The 24,004-nt window shown below is 44.5% G+C and overlaps 3 protein-coding genes across 5 annotated transcripts; 2 read left to right on the top strand and 1 right to left on the bottom strand.

Annotated features, from left to right (window-relative positions):
• Positions 1–1,176: 1,176 nt before the first annotated feature.
• Positions 1,177–6,826, top strand: LOC123143713 (protein arginine N-methyltransferase 5). Of its 3 annotated transcripts, none has more exons than XM_044562675.1 (22): positions 1,177–1,483; positions 1,576–1,782; positions 2,051–2,140; positions 2,250–2,306; positions 2,493–2,581; positions 2,713–2,788; positions 2,896–2,982; positions 3,175–3,256; positions 3,543–3,637; positions 3,731–3,766; positions 3,920–3,988; positions 4,456–4,524; positions 4,837–4,890; positions 5,041–5,115; positions 5,298–5,390; positions 5,485–5,588; positions 5,708–5,756; positions 5,828–5,914; positions 6,017–6,122; positions 6,207–6,294; positions 6,392–6,485; positions 6,550–6,826. In XM_044562675.1, exons 1-22 carry the CDS (start codon positions 1,340–1,342, stop codon positions 6,631–6,633), a joined length of 1,935 nt encoding a protein of 644 aa, XP_044418610.1. In that variant the 5' UTR covers positions 1,177–1,339; the 3' UTR covers positions 6,634–6,826. The 3 variants fall into 3 exon arrangements, with proteins under 3 accessions (XP_044418610.1, XP_044418609.1, XP_044418611.1); XM_044562674.1 differs by having other exon boundaries at positions 2,250–2,327; XM_044562676.1 differs by lacking the exons at positions 2,051–2,140; positions 2,250–2,306.
• A 1,657-nt stretch (positions 6,827–8,483) lies between these two features.
• On the top strand, positions 8,484–11,023 carry LOC123143714 (uncharacterized). Its single transcript, XM_044562677.1, has 6 exons — positions 8,484–8,875; positions 9,900–9,953; positions 10,063–10,143; positions 10,280–10,349; positions 10,450–10,538; positions 10,633–11,023. Exons 1-6 carry the CDS (start codon positions 8,684–8,686, stop codon positions 10,759–10,761), a joined length of 615 nt encoding a protein of 204 aa, XP_044418612.1. The 5' UTR covers positions 8,484–8,683; the 3' UTR covers positions 10,762–11,023.
• A 2,925-nt stretch (positions 11,024–13,948) lies between these two features.
• LOC123143712 (IQ domain-containing protein IQM3) lies at positions 13,949–17,880 on the bottom strand. The gene is made up of 9 exons (XM_044562673.1): positions 17,499–17,880; positions 17,127–17,241; positions 16,912–16,977; positions 16,581–16,669; positions 16,338–16,425; positions 15,213–15,359; positions 15,014–15,106; positions 14,752–14,853; positions 13,949–14,680 (listed from the first exon to the last, which is right to left on the bottom strand). Exons 1-9 carry the CDS (start codon positions 17,711–17,713, stop codon positions 14,141–14,143), a joined length of 1,455 nt encoding a protein of 484 aa, XP_044418608.1. The 5' UTR covers positions 17,714–17,880; the 3' UTR covers positions 13,949–14,140.
• Between the last annotated feature and the right edge of the window lie 6,124 nt (positions 17,881–24,004).

The raw sequence follows: 24,004 nt of genomic DNA, 5'->3' as shown, positions 1-24,004 counted from the left end.
AGTATCCAGGGCCTCCACACCCTCCAGCCCCTTTCCCTCTTCCTTTACATAAGTCAGAAATGCATCCATGCCATAGCCCTCCAACTCAACCAATGCTAATATGGTCAGATAACTGATATCTGAGGAAACTGAATACTTTTTCTCCATATTATCTATTCCTTGAAAATGTAGCCTCAAGTCCCAAATCTCATCATCTAAGCTGTAGGATTAAATTGACAAACAATTATTTTTTAAGTCACTGAACATTACTGAACTTTCTTCAGATATCAAGAACATCTATGCACTGACCAAATGAACTAACCAAATGCACTTTCTTCTACACTGACTTAACCAATAAAATACAGTAGCATGCCAAGAACAAACAATTACTAACCCTAGTTCTAATTTGAACTAAAGCACACGGAAATTTTAACTAAAGGACCCAGAAACATTGACCAGTGCTTACCTCACTCCACCAAAGGACGACGCCCAATGGTGGCCGCCTGCTGGATCAGTGTGGATGCGCTTCGCCACTGCCCTAGCCGCGCGGACTTCCAGATCTGAGCTCGCCGGATCTACATGAGCTGCGGGCGGTGATGGCTGCTGCGACCGCTGCGCCGGGAAGCTCGAGCTGCCTAGCCATTTGTCCTCCTCTGAGTGTCCACCGCCCTCCTGGCCGGTGCCGCCTTGCTTCAATAGCTCGCCGCCGACGACATTTGGCTGCGCCGCCGCCATCGCCCACCTAGGTCACCGCGGGGAGAGGAGGGGGAGTGAGAGAGTGTGTGGCCGACCACCCACTTTGGTTCCGACCGGACCCGGGTCGGCTAACGGCCGTTAACGGCCGCGCCGTGAGCGCGCGTGGCCACGTGGGCTGACAGATGGGCCCAGTCCGTCAGGAAAACGGTTAAAACGCTAGTCACCGTAGGTTTGGGTTTTTTGAAACAACGGACCGCGCGTTCGGTAGCTTTCTGAAAAAAATTAAAAAGTGGTAGTTTTTTGGAACCATAGCCTGTAAACTAGTAGTTTTACGCTATTTACTCGAATGGGGTCATAAAGATTCAATAAAAATTCCAAAATCTCGAAACGTTGAGGCTCTCACAATCGAATGAACTGCGCTCAGTTGAACTTTCCGCCCGCTACTGTAGAAATCGAACACCACGTGCTCGTGCTCATATCCATCCATCCAGGAAAAAAAGAGCGAATAAAAAACAAGAAACAAAAGCGAAGCCAGACAGAGAGGGGCAGAGGGCGTTCCTCTTCTCTGCCGACCAAAACCCTAAACCCTAGCCCGACTAAACCCCCTCCCCCCTCCTCCTCCGGCGGCGGCGCCAGCCACCGGCAGCCCACACACCAGGCGAAGATGCCGCTGGGGCAGCGCGCCGGGGACAAGAGCGACTCCCGCTACTGCGGGGTCGAGGTGCTCGACTTCCCCGCCGGCGACGGCCTCCCCGCCGTCCTCACCCACTCCCTCTCCTCCGCCTTCGACTTCCTCCTCGCCCCGCTCGTGAGTCCCCCTCCTCTCCCGCTCCTACCGCCGCCGCTGTTTTCTCGCGTCCTCCCTCTGAAACGGAGGCTTATCTGCCCCGCTCTGTGCAGGTCGATCCCGACTACCGGCCCACGCCCGGCGCCGTCCTGCCGGTGGCGGCCTCGGACCTCGTCCTCAGCCCGTCCCAGTGGAGCAGCCACATCGTCGGGAAGATCAGCGAGTGGATTGATTTGGATTCCGAGGACGAGCAGCTCCGGCTCGACTCGGAGCTCACGCTCAAGCAGGAGATCGCCTGGGCGACTCATCTCTCCTTGCAGGTCCATCCCCACTCGACAACACATTTATTATTACCCTGAGTGCTGTAAATGGGTAACTGCAACAACATATGAATTATCTAGTTATGCCATTTAACATTGTTGGGGTGTCTATCGGCTTTGAAGAACTAGAAACATGGATAACTCCTGTCCAGTTGACCGTCCGTGGATTCCTTAACTGCATTACTTTATTAAGCTTGATCTAGTTCATATGCATTATTAGAAAACAAGTTCTACAAAAGATGTGAATTCGTGGCGCATTTCCTTGCAGGCGTGTGTTATTCCTCCTCCCAAGAGGTCGACCTGTGCCAATTATGCTAGAGTTGTAAATAATATTTTGCAAGGCCTGACCAATATGCAGGTATCGCCCTCCCTATCCAATTTCATCTTTTAGTTGTTGAATAGGTGCCTTATATTTTAAAAATAGTTTGTCGACATCTAACTTTTATTTGCTCTGTTTCTTTCTTAAGTTGTGGCTTAGGATACCTCTGGAGAAGTCTGAATCTATGGATGAAGACCATGACAAAGTAAATAATAATAACCCCACGGTAAATGTTCGCTCTACCAAGCCTAGCAGGGGGTGCCTATCGCGCATTCAAGGCTAGCAGGCTGGCTAGGCGTTTGTCTGCCAGAGCAAAATGCTGCAGTCCGTTGATGGCTAAGTATACACACTGCTGCGTAACTCAATTGTTATTTGTTTTCTTAAATTACAGAGTGAAACAGTAGACTCGTGGGAATGGTGGAATTCATTCAGACTGTTATGCGAGCATAGCAGTCAACTGTATGTAGCACTTGATATCTTGTAAGTGATGATCTTGCATTGTCACACCAAAAAATTTCTTGCAAAATAAAGATTTCACTCTAATTTAGTAATTTCATCTATAATGCTAAAGCTTTGGTATCCCTTAATAATGTTGTCTATTCACTTATCAGGAGCTCGCTGCCATCAATGAACTCTCTAGGGCGCTGGTTTGGGGAGCCTGTAAGAGCTGCGATTCTTCAAACAGATGTAATCATACAACTTAATCAATCCATCTTGATGTGCAATCACCTCCCTCCTGGGGTATTACAATAGGCCTTGCATGTTTGCAGCACTAAATAATTTTACATCTGCAGGCTTTTCTAACAAATGCAAGAGGTTATCCTTGCTTGTCCAAACGCCACCAGACTCTGCTTACTGGTTTTTTTAACCATTCAGTTCAGGTAGGTTCTTTATTATGCTTCTTTATATTAAAGCATTTTTCTTCTTCGCATAACAGCATAGCCTTTTGAATTAATGGCGCAATACAATACGGCAATACCTGCCCTCCTTTTGCATTCATGGTTCTAAGCTTGAGAGGCAATTGATGTGTATGTCGTGTTCTGCCTGAAGCCCTGAATTCTGATTTTGTTTAGGTAATTATCTCTGGGAGATCAAATCATAATGTTTCCCAAGTATCTGAAGGAGTGCTCTCACGTGATGAAAACCACACCGAAGGTAACTCCTGTGAACTTTCAGATATGTTATAGTTCAGAGGGTCTTTAACTTGCACATGATTATGTAAACAATGTTTTCATTACATACATTTAAAGTGACTGCCGTACTCTAAAAAGTAAACTCTGCGAAGAGATCAAACTTAATTTCTCCTTTTTAATATGGGAAATGTGTCAAGTATTATTTTCCTGCTCTGTGAACTATATGCCTTGACTTGTGATACTTGCTGCAAAAGTACCATTTATTTCCATTAAAATGTGACTCACTCATGCCTAAATTGTTACTTCAGATACCCCCACTCAGCATGCATTGAGCCCGTACCTTGACTACATGGCCTACCTCTATCAGAGGATGGATCCACTTCCTGAGCAAGAACGCTTTGAGGTATCCACTCTAGTAGACTTCCTCTCTCATGACCCATTATTTATCTTATTCACTGGCATCTTCCTTGATCTTATGTTATTTGCCTTACTCCAGATCAACTATAGGGATTTCTTGCAATCTCCTCTCCAGGTAATTACTGTTTCGCTTATTCTCAAGTTCTAATCACCTGAAAGAAATTATTCTTTCTTGTGAAGTTATGGGGCATGGGTCTCCTTTTTAACTCCATTACAATGAATGTGGCATTCACTTCCTCATAACTTGTCTATTTATTTATTTTGGCAGCCTCTGATGGATAATTTGGAAGCTCAGACGTATGAGACTTTCGAGAAAGACACTGTGAAGTATACACAGGTTACTGTCATATAATTGGAATATGTCTATCTTTAATGCTATACATTTTGAAGAAGCAACATTGCCTTCACTTTATGTCAATAGTTTCCGTCAATACATTGTGAGAAGAAAGTTAGCTATTAAATTGAAGTTTCTAAAAATACGTTCTCATTTATTTCTTCCAAACTATTGACTATATCATGGTTCTTCTACTAGTTAGTACACCCTGAAAGTATTTGAGAATTACTATAACTGGCACAAGATCAATCTTGAGATTTATGGATGCATGCTTCAGCTATCACATTTTTAACACTAGCACTTAATAGCTAATGAACCAGGTTTTGTAAATAATCAAGGATAAAAAATCCAGCCCTTTATTAACTAGGTAGTCTGGAATTCTATTTTTTTGGCTGGTTGGTCAGTCTAACAGCACTCTTCATACCAGTATTGATCTCATTGCTAATTCCTTTTTTACATCATATGAACAGTATCAAAGAGCAATCGCTAAGGCGTTGGTTGATAAGGTCTCAGATGATGAAGTTTCCACAACTAGGACGGTACGATTGGCCCTGAACTTTGTAATCTTTTTCCTATATAAAATGGTTGCACTCCATACTTGAATCTCTTTAAACAGTGATTCATAGAGCCATGAGTTGGCAAAAGCATGCATTCATATCTTGTTTATGCATTGCCTCTTCTGCATCTGTAGCCAATCCAGCGTTATGCCTGTTTTATTTGTAATATTCCTAGGCTGAAATTGTAAACAGCTCACTGGAGCTTATTACCTGCACCACTCATATTAAACCTACATTTTTATTTTAATGTTATATTTAGTATTTAATCGTCTAATTATTCGCTGTTCCACAAAGGTCTTGATGGTTGTTGGAGCAGGCCGAGGGCCTCTCGTAAGAGCATCATTGCAGGTGAGTTCTTTTGCTCCTGACACTTGGGGTGTTACCACAAACTTTGATAAATTTGCTGGTGTTTAAATAACGTGCCTGTATTTTTTGTCGAAGAAAACTTCTTTGTTCATATTGTCCAGGAAGCTATAGAGGCTTTCATATTAAATGCAGGCTGCAGAAGAAACTGGTCGGATGCTAAAAGTATATGCAGTGGAGAAAAATCCTAACGCAGTTATTACTCTTCATGTGAGTTCTTATATTTTCAGTTTTCAAGCTATTCCATTAGACAGGGGTGCAAGCTTGTCAGTTTAGGGATCATTGATGCATCTCTTTTTCCCTATCATTGTGTTGGTAGTCTGTTTTTGCCTTGCTGCGTTAATAAAAATATATCATATGATGATCTGATTGGTTTTCGGGCACCGGTGCAGAGTTTGATCAAATTGGAAGGGTGGGAAAGCATGGTTACTATTATTTCTAGTGACATGCGGTGCTGGGATGCTCCTGAAAAAGCTGATATTTTGGTATGCTGATACTTTTGTTCGAAAGTGACATTTCAAATCTCTTACCAGGCAGTCACAACTATGTCTTAACAATCTTACATGCAATTATGAACAGGTCAGCGAGTTGCTTGGGTCCTTTGGTGATAATGAGTTATCTCCTGAGTGTCTAGATGGTGCCCAAAGATTCTTGAAGCCTGATGGGATTTCTATTCCTTCATCGTACTGACCTTTTTCCCTTTTTGCATTATTATTATATAGTTGAACTTCTCTGCATTCTTTCGATTCTAGGTATCCTCATATTTCTTATTATTTGCTTGTTTTCATGTGTTCTGCTGCAGTTACACAAGCTTTATCCAACCAGTAACTGCATCGAAACTACACAATGACGTAAGTGCTTATGCCATCTCAGTGGTATCTGCAAAGTTTCAATAGAGCTTGAAGCGACTTGGTTTTTGCAGATTAAAGCACACAAAGATATTGCACATTTTGAAACGGCATATGTTGTCAAGCTACACCGAGTAGCAAGACTTGCACCTCCACAAGAGGTGAGAGACTGCACTTTCTGCTCAATATGCCCTTCGTTGATCATGCCTTCCTCCAATAACTATTTTCATAACGACATCTGATGATCACCTTTAAATGAGCAGGTTTTCTCTTTCGCACATCCAAACTTCTCACCAAAGGCCACCAACCAAAGGTATACCAAGTTACAGTTTGAACTACCACAAGACACAGGATCATGCCTTGTGCACGGTATGCTGTACTTGCCATTGGATTTCTATTCTGTAAAGCTGTACATATATCACTCTAACCCTACTTATCCAATCATTTTGGCAGGATTCGCTGGATATTTTGATGCCGTACTATATAAAGATGTCCATCTAGGAATTGAGCCGAACACATGTACACCAAACATGTTTAGCTGGTAAGTAGCAAACTGTCAACCTGCTGCTCTTAAAAACCAGCAACAACATTTTTTCCAAATCCTGCAATTTGGTCTGACATATTATGAACATTGCCAGGTTCCCAATCTTTTTCCCACTGAGGAAGCCCATATACGTGCCGTCAGAGTCGCCCATAGAAGTGCACTTTTGGCGATGCTGTGGTGCCACCAAGGTCAGTGTGGTTTCCATCGCTGTCGATCCTTTGATAAATGAATCCTTATCCGCTGTTATTTCAGGTGTGGTACGAGTGGGCTCTGGTGGCTCCGTCTCCATCCCCGATCCATAACAGCAATGGCCGGTCATATTGGGTCGGTCTATAAGTTGGAAAATCAGAATACTCTGTGTCGGTTTTTTGAGAGAGAAGAAATTGTCGATCATATGCTTGGTTTTTGAGTGTGTCCAGCTACCTGGATCAAAGAAACAGATCTTAGAACCTGGATACAGGCACATGCTGTAACTCGCAAGCTTTTGCTTTGTAACATCTTTTACTTCTTATTGTTGTTGCCGCGCTAATCCTTGTGCGTGCTAGGGTTTTAGGTGCTGAGCTCGTTATCAGTTTTGACATTGCCTTTTCTGTTCTTGAGGTGAACATGCGGAGACGCAGATCTAGTTTCGTGCTAGGGTAGTCAAAATGTGTTTCTTTCGTCTGGGATGCGAAGCAAGTGGCTTTACTGTAGAATCACAAACATGCATAGGGTTTGCTACTCAAATACTCCATCCGTAAACTAATATAAGACCGTTTAGATCACTATTTTAGTAATCTAAACGCTCTTATATTAGTTTACAGAGGGAGTATATTTCTCAATGCTTGGGAAATAACAATTTAGTTGTCACTCCTATGTGCCCCCAGAGGCCAGAGCAGAGCAAAACTGCAAAAGGCATTCTCAAGTGGAGCAGCAGGGTTGCACCGTATTAAGTACTCCGTATACGGTCCTTCTTTCCCTGTTTGCCCTGCATTTTCATACGGAAAAACTCCGAGGCTATACGCGAGTAGTTCTTGAAGTTGATTGTTTAGAGGTGGTACACCTGCGCTTGTTTTTGCGCTCTCCGATAGCGTCTATTCTTGCTGAGATTGAAGGGCTAGCCTCATCGTTTATTTATTTATTTATTCAACATGCATCGAGAAACTACCAACTTCTCGGCCCAATTGTGCGCAGAACATGCAAGCACACTTGAGGTCTCGAGCTGCTGGATGGACTCCCCCCCCCCTCTCCCTCCCTGCAAAAAAAAAGTGATACGTAAAAAGAATAAATAGAAAAACGGTATATTCTCACAACACATTAGTATGTTGGTCAGATAAATAATAAAAATTTAGGAAAAATATATTTCAAAACATGGTCAGTAGTATACTATGTACAAACATTTTTATGTCAGAATATCTGCTACTTTGTGTTTTTCAAAAAAAATACCAAAATTAGAGGAAAACATGTTTGTTCTAGTATTGCAGAAGATCACATGTTCTTGCAACATCCTTGATGTATTTGCAATTAATCTGAATCAATGTATCCAAAAGTTTTTATCTCCCCCACCTCCCATCGTACCTTTTTATAGTATTCAAAATTACTCCCTTCGTAAACTAATATAAGAGCGTTTACAGAGGGAGTATACTACAATGCTTGATATTTTTTTTTTCTAATCAGAATTAGAAATTTTATTTACTCTGACTCTATGTTATGTTCCCCTTAGTGAAATATTAATCCTCAAATTATTAACAAATAAAATAATAAAGTATGTAACGATCGATGAAAATACCAATAAATTCTATAGTTTTAACTTAAAACATCCTATAGTTAAGCATATCAAAGCCAACTTTACAACTTAAAATCAACATTCATGTGCATGTGTGATTCCTTTAGAACTTTTTCAAAAATAGAAAGTACTCCCTCCGTTTCAAAATAGATGACCCAACTTTGTACTAACTTTAGTACAAAGTTAGTACAAAGTTGGGTCATCTATTTTGGAACGGAGGGAGATGCCAGGCAGTAGTATTTCCTTTCCTTATTTTGTCACCCCACTTTTATGTTCTATCCCTCTTCCTCAAAATAAGGAAAAACCTCTCCCACACCGACGCTGACACGCGGGCCCACACTAGGGACCAACTGTAGCTAGCGTAGAAAACCGGAAAAGAATCGAGAAGCTTCCCGAGGCACGTGGGCACTCGCCGCGGGGGAGAATAAAAGAGTCAAAATTGGAGCGCCCCCATACCCCATACGATCCGCGACGCGCACAGAAATTTCTGGTGGCAATCCTCTCCTCTCCTTCTCCGGGGAAGAAGCCTCTCGATCCCCCGAGAAGGGGCGCGCGCCCTCGCCGATCTCCCTTCCTCGCCGAGAGATCTGTAGCGAGCGAGGGCTCAAGCTCAATCCACCGATGGAGGAGACGGCGGCCGTGGCGGCGGCGGCGGCGACGGAGACGGGGACGCCGGAGAAGTCGTCGTACAGGTACTGGGTGCGGCAGGCCACGGGCGAGGCGGCGCCCCCCCCCGTGCCCCGCAAGCTCGACCCCTCCGCCGCCAACGGCGGCGGCGGCAACCCCAACGCCCTCGGCTCCGTCTGGAACCAGGTCAGAGGCCCTTCTCTCCACACACATGTGCGCTGCCGCCTTAGGGGACCGGCAGCTATTTCCCGCGTTGCCTGGATGGAACACCATGAATTACTGTGATTCGGGAGCTCCTAATGTCTTGTTCGTGCGATGAGCCTATGATCTGATAATAATTAGCATACGTTTGTACATTTGGAAATGTCGATTCGCAGTCATAAACCTCCTTCGATCACCATGAACCCACCCAGTCGATTTGGTATCGGCAAATCTGCAATCTCCGTTTGCCGCCAGTGGATTGTGGGGGTGCATTCACCCTACGCGCAGGGAATTTGTTTACTGCCGCACATTGCAACACACAAGTGTTGCTGTTCAACAATATATTCTATCTAGATATAGCTAGATATGTTAAAAAAATATGTTAAACACTATTGAATATTGATGTAGATTCACAGAAAAATCAAAATATGTTAAAAAAAAAGGGAATGTTCTTCTGTTCTTTGAAGTTCCGCAACAAAGACTAGCTTTGCATCACATAACTTTGGTGTACTCTACAGCTCTGCTCTAGGCATAGTTGCTACTACTTGACCTCAAGCTCATAGTACTAATTTTACAAATTGCATAAATAGAGGAATAAATATGCAAAGGGGAAAGAGATCTGATTATGCTGGGGTTTGAACTACTGACGATACTTGAGCTATAATAATACTGGTGGTCTTGTACATTTAGAACAGCTGTGGCTGGCATCTTACTAGTGATAATCTATGATTCTCTTGAGTTAAATAGAGATATGGAGTACACTTATGGCGGTCTCAAGAAATTTAGGAACAGCCTTATAGCTTCCGAGGTTTTAGTTGTTTGGACAAATTTACTTCTATTGCTGACTCATACCATCTGCAAACTGTCCAGCTTTAGTTCTATTACCTTTGGCGTTTTTTTGGTAGTTGCTGTAGCTGCCTATTTTTTCGATACCGTTATCTTCTGGGGTGGTTATACTGCTAATTGCCAATCTACTATTTTCTGATATTTTTCATGTTTGCACTTGCAGGCTGGAACATGGGAGGAAAAGAACCTCAATTCATGGGCTAATGGTAGGATAAAGGTGCGTGGTTTAGTAGCCAGCTGTTTACAAAATGCTTGTCTAAAATAGTTCACTGATGTTTCCATTGTATTAAATTTCTCTGACAGTTATTGCCTCATATGTACTGTAGGATTTGCTGGGTTCTTTAGGTTCACTGGATTTCTCCACAGGGAAGGCATCCATTGATGAAGTGTCCAAATGCTCTGGCGATGTAAGCATGATGTCTGACAAGACCGTTCAATTCCATCAATTCATAACTATTTTTCATAACTTGATAACCTTTTTGCATGAAGTAATCCTGTCATGTGTAATTTAAACAACTAACCATATCCTTGGTGGTTTGACAGGCATTTCTAGTAACGGTTCGTAATAAGAAGAGAGTAGGTTATAATTATGAACTGAGCTTGAGATTTAAAGGTAAAACATATATATATCATGCCAAACATTGCAGCACTTCATTTATTTAAAATATGTATTACTCCATTGTCGCTAACTCGTTTGTGGTAATGCTGATTAGGTGAATGGTTAGTCAAGGAAGAGAAGAAGAAGGTCACTGGCCATATAGACATCCCCGAGTTTTCATTTGGTGAGCTTGATGACCTCGAGGTACAAATAACCACTACTGTTCTCTATAGTGCCTGTACCATTTATAATCAATTACTGGGTATTGGTTGTCTCAAACAATCCCTTCTGATTTCAGGCAGAAGTTAGGTTCACCGATACCCTCGAATGGGATGACAAGTCGCGGATCTGCAAGGATGTGAAATTGTTCCTTTCGCCTATAAAGGAGAAGCTGCGGACGTTCGAGCTAGAGCTGAAAGATAGGTAGTGAACGTCTGAGGCGGCAGGTGCTAGGTGCTGTTTTCGGTGTTGTTACCCATTCTTGTAGCCGGGACTCTCTGTGTTGTGTCGGATTTAAGCTATGCTGTCTAAGACTCTCGAGGTCATGTTATTCTTGTTTCTCCGGTCAGTGTAAGATTACACGGTTGCCACATGTCCGTTGATGACTTGGATTCTGTGTTGCTGTGCACATTTAGTGTCATGAACCCAACAGAAACACAGATGATGATGATTACGATGTCTCACCAGAATATGTTGTTATCTGTCCTGTGGAGATGTTAGTTTGAGCCTTCAATGAGGAGGTGTTTGGTTAGGCTTAACTTTGATTTTGGATTTTGGCTTATGAGCCAAAAATCATCTATTTATGTGAGCCAAAATAATCATCTATTTTGGCTTTGGCTTTTGAGAATTTTGGCCTATACCATTGCTGTAGGCCCCCCCGCCCTACCTCAATGAATGCAAATGCGGGCGATTGGCCACCCATCTTAAAAATCAACTTCTTCCTACTTCAGATCTCAATTATTAAATTGAGTCCATAAATGTGAAAGAAAACAGAGAAAATGATCCTTCACCCACGGGGAAGGGATGAATAGGGGACTACAAATTTTGGTTCTTTAGATATGCAATTAGGAGTATCTGTTAAGCAAACAAGCAAAGGAACTAGCTAATTAGCAAGCCGGCAAACCTACATACTCCCTCCGTTCCTAAATACTTGTCTTTCTAGGCATTTCAAGAAATGCCTAGAAAGACAAGTATTTAGGAACGGAGGGAGTAGTAGGTAAAAGATGCGGAAAAGAACTAAACACAAGTGAGTCGACAACATGGAATTTATCCTGATGTTCACTCTTTGGGAGTGCTAATCTTCACTAGAAAGAGATAATGCTAAAATTGCAATCTAATTTATTATATACACTAGACACTAATTGTTTGACAACTTAATGTTGTTTAAGGAGTATTTGCTAGGATTATGATGATATTTAAAATAAATTACACTACTTGGCACCTCCAATGGCATGATTTTAGGTCTGCCACTGGCTAGAAAGGTGCCGAAGCCAAAGCTTCGGAGCGCTACCAAGTGGTTCATTTTATCCTCCCTTCGAGCCATCCCTAACAGATGAGACTTAAATCACTCGGGGTTGGTCTAGAAGGTGATCAACACACTTCTATAATATTTTTAGAGCACACCACAAGTAAGAAAGCCTCCGGATCTTGACTCCTGCCGCCTAAGAGTCCAAATATCTTTTTTTTGGAAATGGAGGCATGCCTTCGGCCTCTGCATCATGATGATGCATGCAGCAAGAGTCCAAATATCTATGAATAACAAATCCTCAAAGAAATCAACAGAGAACTCTAATCAATTTGGTGGAAGTGTGGATCAAGGGATCCTCTCTCTTTTCCCTGAAAGGAGTGGAATGATTTGGTGAAGGGATAAAGAGTAAATAGAGCTTTGAAGCTTTATGGATTTATTTCAGACCTTTCAGCGATGTGCATTCAATGGAAGGAGAAGCTCTCGTCGACTACGAAAGCATCTATGACGATCTCGTCAATCTCAAGATGATGTGCATTCAATGAAAGCTTCAAAGCTCAGTCTTTCGGAGGTGCTCATAGGAATAAGGTCTGTGTGTATGTGTTCATAGAAGTGAGTGTGTGTGCATATATATGAGCGTCTTCGTCTGTACCGTGTTAATTTTTTTTTAGAGTTTTGGAGCTTTTAAAAATGGAGCAAGAGTAAAGAGCTCAACTCGATATAACGGGGAAGGATACCCTTGGGGAAGATAAAGTTGGCTTTATATAGCCCACATATAAATCTGGCTGTTGGAGTGTCCCGACACGTCCCGTAAGTTCCAGAAGGAGCTTAGCAAACCCACACAAAGCCCGCGGACGCCCGAAAAAGTTGGATCGCACGAGGCGATCAAGGAGGCGACTAGGGATCCCTTGCGCGCCGCCGGTGACGCCGCCGGTTCCCTCTCTATCCGTCGGCCGCTCCGGCGGCGGGAGGAAGGGCGAACCTCGGGTCTGTTCACTAGGTGGGTGTGTGGTAGGGTTAGGGTTGAGGGAGACGCTGCCGAGGCCGTTGCGGTGGTGTCGCGTCGGAATAAGTTTCTCCGGGTTTCGTTCGCGGTCAGGCGAGGCTTTTGCCTTCGTCTAGGAGCCAGCGGTGTTGGGGATCCCTGGATCTCGTCGAGGTTGTGGGCGTTGGTGGTTGGAGGTCCATCGGCACTGGCCGTTTGGATCCTCAGATGGGCGATGGAGGCAGGGAGACGAAGACCTTTCTTCTTCCTTGTTGGTATGATTTGCTGCTGCTGTTCTTCTCCTTCCTCTGCGCTGATGCTGGTGGGAGATCCTGCTTTGTCCAGGCGGATGGCCCGGCCGCGGTGTTGGACCGGTCGGATGACTCGAGTTCTCTTCCTTCCAGAAGGGACACTTTTCGCGGTACTCAAAGCCAAAGATGGCGACGGCTGTTGCAGGTGTGTTGGATTGATGTCCATGCCCTCTCAGCGCTGGTGTCAAGAAAGGAGGAAGCAGCGTGGCAGCAATTGTACCGTGGTCGAAGATGATGACCTGTTTGCGACTGGTTGCAGATATTTCTGCTGCAGGGGTCTTCTCTCAAGATTCAGTGATAATGACACAGGGCTCCGGAGATCTTCTTGTGTTATGGTTGTCTTAGGGTACTCTAGGTGTTCATGGTCCTTTGTGTTTGCGTTTCAATGTGCTTGTAAGGGTCACCTACTTTGTACTGATTCGTGATTTGAATGAAAAAATTTTCGAAAAAAAAAAGTTCCAGAAGGAGCTTCAAGCATGTCCTGGATTCCAGCGTTAGCTCCGGTGCATGACGTCCGGTTAATATCAGAGCCTCTGATGTCAACCCGAAAGTTTTTCTCGTTTGTATTTGCTTCTCTTTTTTCTAGTACTCCTATTTCAACCCCAAAGTTCGTCTGATGTCAACCGGGAGTAGATCCTATTATTGCATGCATGGCCCTCTTTTTGCACTCCCGGTTTGCTAGCGATTTTGACTCGCCGATCCTTGATTTTCCTTAAATTCGATCGTGGTTTGTAGGTTTTGTCCCTGAAATGTTTTCTGATTGTTGTAAGCAAACATACTACAGCACCGTATTATGACCTATGAGACAGAAAACTCTGCTGAAGCTATTTCTGCAATAGTGACGCTTGGCGGGGAAAAAGCGCAATCACACATTGTCAGTTCAATTCAACCGAATTCGAACTCATACAATCCTCACCAGATCCATCTGAGCTACAAATGGATTCCAGGAACATAGGAAAAACAGCAAGCACAAACTTCTGACATTTGCAGCACCCATCAAATATGAGGTAGCAGAGCTACACAGCTATCGCCTAGACTCAAGTTCCTAACTTGGCTGGGGCAGGGAGGCCTGCATTGGCACGAGCGGCGACGTTGGCGAGGTGGGGGAGATGCATGATGGCACCCTCCACGAGGCCGGAGGAGTCGATGCTCTGGGCGAGAGCTGTACCATCTCCAGGGCTTGCATTCTGAGCTCTATTGGATAATCCTTCACACACCCAATTCTTGGACCATTTCCAGTGCTCCATTTCAGGGACAGCCTGTCGCCGAGCTGATAGGATTTTGACTTGTTCTTGGAGTTCACTCTCTCAAGAATTGCATCCTGGGAGACGACGGCATCTCTAGGGCTTTGCAGGCCACCTGATAAGGTTCTTTGGTAGGCTGGCCTTGCTTTCTCCACGCAGAGATTATCGTTGACCTCGTCAGCTTCAGTCTGAGAAGATTGCCCAGATGCCTTGGCTTCTTCTACCATGTTGGAAGGGAGAATCAATTGTGGAGGATTGGATGGCATGATAGCAGCAGCAGGGTTCTGTTTGCTATTAGGTGCTGGATCTTCATAGTAGTCTTCCTTGGTGGATGAGCGTACCTGAATATGCAAAAATAAGTTGGTATAGGATAGGAGTGTGTTTAGATTCAGCTGGACCGGAAATAGTATACCTCAACTTCTTTCAGATCAACTCCATTCTCTTCTAGAAAGCTCATGAAGTTGCTAAGATTCTCCGCACTCGGTTTGTAATGTCCACTATAAGCCCAGATGGACTGAAATGAGAAGAGGCCATCAAAGCATAAGGTTAGCATAACGAAATGACTAGTAAATCTTTTGGATATGGATACAATATTCAAGTAACAATTCACCAAGTGTAAAACCTTTGCACAAATAGTAGTAGCACTTTGATACGATGGTGGTACTCGATAATACCTTGATAACTCCATTTTCTGCAGTGAACCTTCCAGCAGCTATAGTGGCACCTCCTGCTAAAAAGCTGGAGTGCTGGAATACACCTCTCTCTTTCTGGATATAGAAATAAGCATACAAGTTAAACATTTAGTGAAGCTAACCTTTGAAAGCATAATGTAAGTGCTCAGCAGCAATAAAATTATGTGAGTTATCAAACTACCTGCCCAGCATAAAGTTTCTTTGCTGTGCTCATAACGAAAATCCACTTTGTCCCTTTAGGGCCCTGGCTTGTATCAAGTGCCTCTCCAGATATCTTGTGGATAATCTTTCCCTCTTTAACGATGTATTCATAGAACTCGCGCTCTTGCTGCAAAACAACATACAGCTGTTACAGAGTTCATGCTAAACGATTTTCTTCTAAACTTTCATGTGGCAATTTGTTATGACTAATCTGAACATGTTGGGCGTGCTGTGGTTAAGATAAACAATTGAAGAGAAATATTAATGGCACAGGCTAGGGAGTTCTATAACCTCATATGTATAGAGTATCAAACATAACTCCAGACTTCTGAAACTTCTTTGACCAACGATTTGCCCAACTATGTGGATTATCTCATACAAATTGATACCATTGAGAAGTGCATTTAGTATGATCCAACGATACTGATTTTTGTACAACGTAATCCACATAGATCAATAAATTTGAGAAGCGCGCTGTGCCTTATAATTCTGGACAGAGGGAATATTGATTTATTTACAATAGCATCAAGACATATGTCACGTGCAGCACACCCCAAAAGTGCAGAGACCGAGGATAGGGCACTCGCCCTCATGTAGATGCGAGCAGGGCCTAATCGCTGTCGAAATTAGGCAGGCTCTTCGGCTTAGTTTTGACTTGACATCTGAGATATCCTTACCAACTAAATAAGCTATCTCTTGCCTAACTAAATATCATCATTTCCAGAAAACCATATCAACATCTTCCTATTTTAATCTATCTCTTTCCTAACAAATCTTAACTCCTTTATCAATTGATCATGTTATTGTTAGGTTCAATAGTGACTCCTGCACGTGACAGCGCTTAGCATGGTGCCTGCCCTTCACTGTTGTCTCTAGATTCGGCACCCATGCCAACATAACCCATGTTCTTATTATGAGCAAAACATATTCTAGAAGGTGAACATGAGAAACACAAAGTCAGTGGCATTTCTTAATCGCAACCGAGGCTTGCTGAAGAAACTTGAGCATTGAATGAATTCAGCACTCTGAAGTCCCAGTGCAGCTCTTATTGAATATTTTCAGTAAGAAAGGATAAAGATAGCATCCGTTATGCAAATGATCTTACTGGACCAAGATATCTTATGCATTGCTTCTTCAGCCGAGCCCTTGGACAGTCTGGAAGATCTACATCTTTTCCTTCACCAATATCAAGCCTGCATATGCAAAAAGAAAAGGAGTAAAAGCCTATCAATTTTGGTGCAAAATTTATCAGACTTAACCTTGTAGAAAAATGGGACTACATATTGATTTGCATGATTCCGTTTGAACAGCAAGATTTTCATATGCACAATGGAAGTCATGTTCTTACCAGTAGAAGAAGGGCTGGCCAGCCTGGGTCTGGCACCAGACATCATAGTAGAAATGCAGGTTATGCCCGTACCTATGTCTTGGATCAATCTGCAAGATGACAGATGGATTTCAAAATTTTGCAAACAGAAGTCCCAAGTCAAGATGAGGGTAAGCTGTGTAACTTCTATCATCGATGTTCAGCGCTGACTGACAGTCTGAGTCAGCTGATACTGAGAAGCTTATTCTTTTCACACACACATTTGGAGAGCATAGAAGAGCAGCAAGTACAATACTACTGCCAAAATTAGATTAAAAAAAGTAGTGGATGTGTAGGACATTTTTGTACTCACAGCCTCGATCCAGTGCTGGAAAGCCAGCTTGAGAGCCTTGGCGTCCTTGGATAAACCCTGCCCCACCTGCAACATGCTCATGAACATGAGTTGGAGTTAAAATCAAGGAGAATTCCAGTAAAAAAAATGGCTTTCTTGTGGGGAAAAGGCCATCATGGTGAGCTGCTGCCTTGTGCTGGCGACTGATGATGCAGGGGAAGGGAATGTGTCGAGACCTTTGATGCGTTGAGGCTGACGCGGTTCCAGCGCGAGGCGGCGGTCTCCGGCTCCGGGTCGTCGTAGAAGGAGACGGTGCTGTGGTTCAGCCGCGCGAAGTCCAGCGCTTGCCACCTTGACCAATCCAAATCAGAAAACAGGTGAATTTTCACTTTTCAGCACCCGTAACCATCAAGATGAAGCAAATCAGGCATCGACGACACCCAAAATCAGGCTCGCGAGAGGTCAACAGCCAAGAAAAGCGCGGAATCCCAAGAAACAAAGGGGGGTTGGGCGATTTTCTTTTGCCGAAATTATCAGACCACCAAGTGGAAGAAAAGAAGCAGAGCAGTAATGTTTCCCTTTTCTGGAATTGGGTAGGATCTGGTTACCAGAGCTCCTCGACGACGACGGCGGAGTCGGCGAGCTTGCGCCTGGTCCGGTAGCTCCGGTAGACCTTCTGCACCTTGGTGGCCGCGCCATTCGCTTCGCCTCCGGCCGCCGGCGACGGCGAGGAGGAGGCCCCCGTGTGGCTCGGCTCCCGCGAGGCGGTCTCCACACGGTCCGGCCCGGCCGCCGGAGGAGGCACCGCAGTCTCCACCTCCATGTATACTGTCTACCGCCAATGGTCGTGGCCTTCTCGACTGGAGGCGGGCTGGGGATGGCCGTGCTCTTCTCGAGGAGGGGGATGGGAGTGGGGAGGGAAGAAGGGGGAGCGAGGCAGCTGGAATTTATGCCTGCCCGCCTGTGCTGCTGTGGCACGACAGATAATCGGGGAGTAGTTTACAGTTGTGAGCTGAGCTCATGGTCCAGCGGCCGGGGTATGCTGGGTCGTCTACCGGACTGTGCGTTTTGTCTCGGAGGGGTACCGTCCCGTCGCGTCGTATGGGGCAGTTAGGTGAGGTTCGGTTTTTTTAGTAAAAAAAGAATTAATCGCAGGTGCCCCCGTATACTCGTCTTTATCATAGCACGGGTGCACACGAAAAGTCCATTCTGCACCCGAGCTCATATGCTCCCGCATGAATAGTAAAATCTAAAAAAATCAAAAAAAATTCAAAAAATTCCTTTTTTTAGAGAAACATTGACAAAAGTTCTAAGTGCCTGCAAAAATTCATCATGAAATCACATTCCTGTAAGGCGTGGCAAAAAAAACAAATTCAGTGCTTCAAAATGCGTTTGAAAGTAGCTTTTTTCAGAATATTGTTTTTGTTTTTTTTGCCACGCCTTCTAGGAATGTGATTTCATGACGAATTTTTGCAGGAACTTAAAACTTTTGTCAATGTTTCTCTCAAACAAAATTTGGAATTTTTTGAATTTTTTTCGAATTTTTTTCGAATTTTTTTCGATTTTACTGTTCACCCGAGCTCATTTGAGCTCGGGTGCAGATTAGCCGCGTCCGGGTGCACATCCTATCTCTATCCGTACCTCCGAGATATTGTGCCGACGTCACGTCTCGAGAGTTGACGGGATATCTTCTTTCACTAAACAAACATCGCTGAAACACTGAAAATAAATCTAGAAAAATACGAGCATCGATGTAAGTCTTACAAAAAAGTCGACCAAAAGAGAAAGATATCCTAGAGGCGCTGCATTATAAGGTCGAGAAAAGGCTTCAAAAGCCGGACGCGGAGTTTCTGCACCCGAGCTCAAATGAGCTCGGGTGAACAGTAAAATCAAAACTAAATCAAAACAAATTCAAAAAAATCCAATTTTTTTGGGAGAAACATTGACAAAAGTTCTAAGTGCTTGCAAAAATTCGTCATGAAATCACATTCCTAGAAGGCATGGCAAAAAAAACAAAAACAGTACTATGAAAAAGCTATTTTCAAAAGCATTTTGAAGCACTGAATTTGTTTTTTTTGCCACGCCTTACAGGAATGTGATTTCATGATAATTTTTTGCAGGCACTTAGAACTTTTGTCAATGTTTCTCTCAAAAAATTTTTGGAATTTTTTGATTTTTTTTCGATTTTACTGTTCACCGAGCTCAAATGAGCTGGGGAGCGGAAAGGCACTTTCGTCAAAAGCCGGCTTGCGCAGCGTAAGTATACGCAGCGAGCACGCTGAGTTGCACAACACAAGTATGCGCAGCGAGGGGGCATTTTTTTTTGCGAGAACCAGGATTAGAGCCCTGGTTGGTAGCCGCACTCAAGAAGGTCATGAGAACCATGCTAGACACACGTTCTCATCAGTGTCAAGTCTAATTCTTGATTCTTGCGCAGCGTAAGTATACGCAGCGAACACGCTGAGTTGCACAACACAAGTATGCGCAGCGAGGGGGCATTTTTTTTGTGAGAACCAGGATTAGAGCCCTGGTTGGTAGCCGCACTCAAGAAGGTCATGAGAACCATGCTAGACACACGTTCTCATCAGTGTCAAGTCTAATTCTTGATTCTTGATGGGCTGGTTCCACCAAAGGAACCTAACCATCCGAGCTTAGTTTGTCGGTGAGGTTTCGTTGGTGCTTTTTGTAAAAACTAAGAGGTTTTGGTGTGAAGCGTATGCCTCCTGGCAGGGACGCGTGCGTGCTTATATAATCAACAGGATACAAGATCGGCAGGTGGTTTTGGGCTTGGCCCCTAATCCAACCTATACAAGATATCTACAAGGGATTGGGCTCGCCTCTAACCACTTGCCTTGATTTACAAGATATGACACACACGCACACAATTACAATCGTGACATTGTCACGTTACAACTCAAGCCTATTGTCTAACATCCTCCCTCAATCTAAACATGTCAAGGTTAAGATTGTTCTTGAAGGCTTGAAGTTGTCGAGCTTGTAGGGGTTTTGTGAAGCCATCAACAACTTGATCTCCAGTTGGTATAAACCTGATTTCCAAAAGCTTTCTTGCAACTCTTTCTCAAACAAAATAAAATCAATCTCTATGTGTTTTGTCCGTGCATGAAACACATGATTGGCAGACAGATATTTTGCTCCAAGATTATCACACCATAGGCAAGAGACATGTGGTCTTTCAACTCCTAGTTCATCAAGCAAAGTTTCTACCCACATTACCTCAGCAGTTGCATTTGCTAGTGACTTATATTCTACCTCTGTACTAGATCGAGAGACAGTTGCTTGTTTCTTGGCATTCCATGAGATGAGATTAGAACCAAGGAAAACAGCAAATCCACCAGTAGATCTCCTGTCATCAGGACATCCTGCACAGTCTGCATCAGAAAAGGCACTTACTGTGGTTGATGATGACTTACATATTTTCAGTCCTGCACTCCCTTGGATATAACGCAATATCCTTTTAACAGCTGTCCAATGCAGGGAAGTAGGAGCATGCAAAAATTGACAAACCTTATTAACAGAGAAAGATATATCAGGTCTTGTCAATGTTAGATATTGAAGTGCACCAACAACACTTCTATACTTAGTTCCTTCTTCTGGACTCAATGGCTCCCCTTCATGTAAGGATAACTTTTCTGTAGTAGACAAAGTAGTACTACAAGGTTTACAACCCTTCATGCCTACACATCTGATAATATCAGTGGCATACTTCTCTTGAGTCAACAAAATCCCATTGGGTATCTTTTTCACCTCAATGCCTAAGAAATAATGTAACTCTCCCAAGTCCTTAAGTGCAAATTCATTTTTCAAAATTTTGAGTAAAGCTGAGGTGGCCTCTTGTGAGGAACTAGCAACAATTATGTCATCTACATAAATGAGCATATAAATAATCACCTTCCCTTTCCGAAAGAAGAACAAGGAGGTGTCTCCTTTGGAGGGCCGAAAACCAAGTTGCTGTAACTTTGTGCTCAATCTTGAGTACCAAGCCCTGGGTGCCTGTTTCAGACCATACAAAGCTTTGTCCAATTTGCAAACATGTTGAGGTTTAGTCTCATCAACAAAACCAGGTGGTTGCTTCATATAAACCTCTTCCTCGAGAACGCCATGTAGGAACGCATTCTGGACATCCAGTTGGCGAAGACTCCATCCCCTGGTGACAGCAATAGACAAAACAAGTCTAATGGTGGCAGCTTTAACAACTGGACTAAATGTGTCCTCATAATCAATGCCATAGCATTGCTTGAAACCTTTAGCAACTAGCCTAGCTTTATATCTATCTAAAGTGCCATCAGAGTGTCTTTTAATTTTGTACACCCACTTACAATCTATATTATTCCTCCCTGACTTAGCAGAAACCAAGTGCCAAGTTCTATTTTTCATAAGAGCATTATACTCTGTTTCCATAGCACGCTGCCAGTTTTATCTCCTAGAGCTTTTGCCACGCTTCTAGGTTCTTGAGCAACAACAAGGTTTGCAAATTTAAATTTTTTATCATACTTGACCGTCCCATCTTTAGGAACCAACGGTTTCAAAATACCTTTTTGAGCCCGTGTACTGGGACGCACAGGATCAGCCGCCACAGACGATCCACCAGCCGTAGTGGACACAGCCCCTCGTGTGGCGATCGGGACAACGGGCCGATCCTCCTCGGCTGCGGTGCGGTCGGGCATGGGATCACGCGCCCGCACAAGCGACAGGATGGGTTGGCGGACAGGAGACACACGCCCATGGACCGGGCCACCAGTGTCATCATTGCGCGGGGAGGCGGTAGGGCTAGGCGACACGCCCGCGCCGGTTCCACCAGGACGCGTGTCACGCGTGGAGGCGCCAACGGCGGACCCGCTAGCCAAGGGAGGCAGCAAATCAGGGCCTGCCGCCGCAGGCGCGCAGGATCCTGCGCCGCCAGATCTCTTGGGATCGGCGTCAGCAGCGGGATCGTCCTCGTGCTCTGTGCTTGTCGGGTTTGGACTGATATGCTGCATAAAATCATGTTGCAAATTGCCATTTTCTGCCATATTTTTTTCACTGTTTCCTGCAGCATCATGACTCGAATTAGTAGCACCATTAATCATATGGTCAACACTATCATCCCCCTGATCAGTAGGATTTAAAAGCTCCGGTGGTAACAAAAGGATTTCGGCTCCAAGCCGCGCACCTGCATTAGGATGCAAGGTGGAAAAGGGAAATGTGTTCTCATCAAACACCACATCTCTGGAAATATAGACTCTTCCGGTAGATATATCTAGGCATTTATACCCCTTATGGAGATTAATGTATCCTAGGAAGGCACACTGTTTGGATCAAAATTGGAGTTTATGAGTATTGTGTTGGAAATATGCCCTAGAGGCAATAATAAATAGGTTATTATTATATTTCCTTGTTCATGATAATCGTTTATTATCCATGCTAGAATTGTATTGATAGGAAACTCAGATACATGTGTGGATACATAGACAACACCATGTCCCTAGTAAGCCTCTAGTTGACTAGCTCGTTGATCAATGGATGGTTACGGTTTCCTGACCATGGACATTGGATGTCGTTGATAACGGGATCACATCATTAGGAGAATGATGTGATGGACAAGTCCCAATCCTAAGCCTAGCACAAGATCGTGTAGTTCGTTTGCTCAGAGCTTTTCTAATGTCAAGTATCACTTCCTTAGACCATGAGATTGTGCAACTCCCGGATACCGTAGGAATGCTTTGGGTGTACCAAACGTCACAACGTAACTGGGTGGCTATAAAGGTGCACTACAGGTATCTCCGAAAGTGTCTGTTGGGTTGGCACGAATCGAGACTGGGATTTGTCACTCCGTGTAAACGGAGAGGTATCTCTGGGCCCACTCGGTAGGACATCATCATAATGTGCACAATGTGACCAAGGAGTTGATCACGGGATGATGTGAGTTACGAAACGAGTAAAGAGACTTGCCGGTAGCGAGATTGAACAAGGTATCGGGATACCGACGATCGAATCTTGGGCAAGTAACATATCGATGGACAAAGGGAATTGCATACGGGATTGATTGAATCCCCGACATCGTGGTTCATCCGATGAGATCATCGTGGAACATGTGGGAGCCAACATGGGTATCCAGATCCCGCTGTTGGTTATTGACCGGAGAACGTCTCGGTCATGTCTGCATGGTTCCCGAACCCGTAGGGTCTACACACTTAAGGTTCGATGACGCTAGGGTTATAGGGAAAGTATGTACGTGGTTACCAAATGTTGTTCGGAGTCCCGGATGAGATCCCGGACGTCACGAGGAGTTACGGAATGGTCCGAAGGTAAAGATTTATATATGGGAAGTCCTGTTTTGGTCACCGGAAAAGTTTCGGGTGATATCGGTAATGTACCGGGACCACCGGGAGGGTCCCGGGGGTCCACCAAGTGGGGCCACCAGCCCCAGAAGGCTGCGTGGGCCAAGTGTGGGAGGGGACCAGCCCCAGGTGGGCTGGTGCCCCCCACCAAGGCCCAAGCGCATGGGAGAGTGGGAGGGGGCAAACCCTAGGTCCAGATGGGCCTTAAGGCCCACCCTAGTGGCGCCCCCCTCTCCTCCCCTTGGCCGCCCCCCTTAGATGGGATCTAGGGCTGGCCGCCTCCCCTTGGGGTGGGAACCCTAGAGGGGGCGTAGCCCCCTCCCCCCCTATATATAGTTGAGGTTTGGGGCTGCCCAAGACATGAGAACGTCTCTCTTTCGGCGCAGCCCTACCCCTCTCCCTCCTCCTCCTCTCCCGCGGTGCTTAGCGAAGCCCTGCGGGATTGCCACGCTCCTCCATCACCACCATGCCGTTGTGCTGCTGCTGGACGGAGTTTTCCCCAACCTCTCCCTCTCTCCTTGCTGGATCAAGGCGTGGGAGACGTCACCGGGCTGCACATGTGTTGAACGCGGAGGCACCGTTCTTCGGTGCTTAGATCGGAATCAACCGCGATCTGAATCGCTACGAGTACAACTCCTTCATCCGCGTTCTTGCAACGCTTCCGCATCGCGATCTACAAGGGTATGTAGATGCACTCCTAAAAGGGCATGTAGCCCCTAAGTGTGGTTTTGGTAATTGAATGACAATCTCTATGGACTAATGTTTTCAGTGAGATA

This window comes from Triticum aestivum, chromosome 6D (assembly GCF_018294505.1).
Source record: "Triticum aestivum cultivar Chinese Spring chromosome 6D, IWGSC CS RefSeq v2.1, whole genome shotgun sequence".
NCBI classification, from domain to species: domain Eukaryota; kingdom Viridiplantae; phylum Streptophyta; class Magnoliopsida; order Poales; family Poaceae; genus Triticum; species Triticum aestivum.
Note: the sequence above shows the minus strand (reverse complement) of the source record. Positions and strands in the feature narration are given on the sequence as shown.

Coding starts and splice junctions, on each gene's coding strand:
- LOC123143714 (XM_044562677.1), top strand. CDS start 8,684: ATGGAGGAGACGGCGGCCGTGGCGGCGGCGGCGGCGACGGAGACGGGG. Junction 8,876..9,899: donor TCGGCTCCGTCTGGAACCAG/GTCAGAGGCCCT, acceptor TTGCACTTGCAG/GCTGGAACATGGGAGGAAAA. Junction 10,144..10,279: donor TGTCCAAATGCTCTGGCGAT/GTAAGCATGATG, acceptor GTGGTTTGACAG/GCATTTCTAGTAACGGTTCG.
- LOC123143713 (XM_044562674.1), top strand. CDS start 1,340: ATGCCGCTGGGGCAGCGCGCCGGGGACAAGAGCGACTCCCGCTACTGC. Junction 3,638..3,730: donor CTGAGCAAGAACGCTTTGAG/GTATCCACTCTA, acceptor GCCTTACTCCAG/ATCAACTATAGGGATTTCTT. Junction 5,589..5,707: donor GGGATTTCTATTCCTTCATC/GTACTGACCTTT, acceptor GTTCTGCTGCAG/TTACACAAGCTTTATCCAAC.
- LOC123143712 (XM_044562673.1), bottom strand. CDS start 17,713: ATGGAGGTGGAGACTGCGGTGCCTCCTCCGGCGGCCGGGCCGGACCGT. Junction 16,978..17,126: donor TCAGCCTCAACGCATCAAAG/GTCTCGACACAT, acceptor AGCATGTTGCAG/GTGGGGCAGGGTTTATCCAA. Junction 14,681..14,751: donor TTGATCTGAAAGAAGTTGAG/GTATACTATTTC, acceptor TTGCATATTCAG/GTACGCTCATCCACCAAGGA.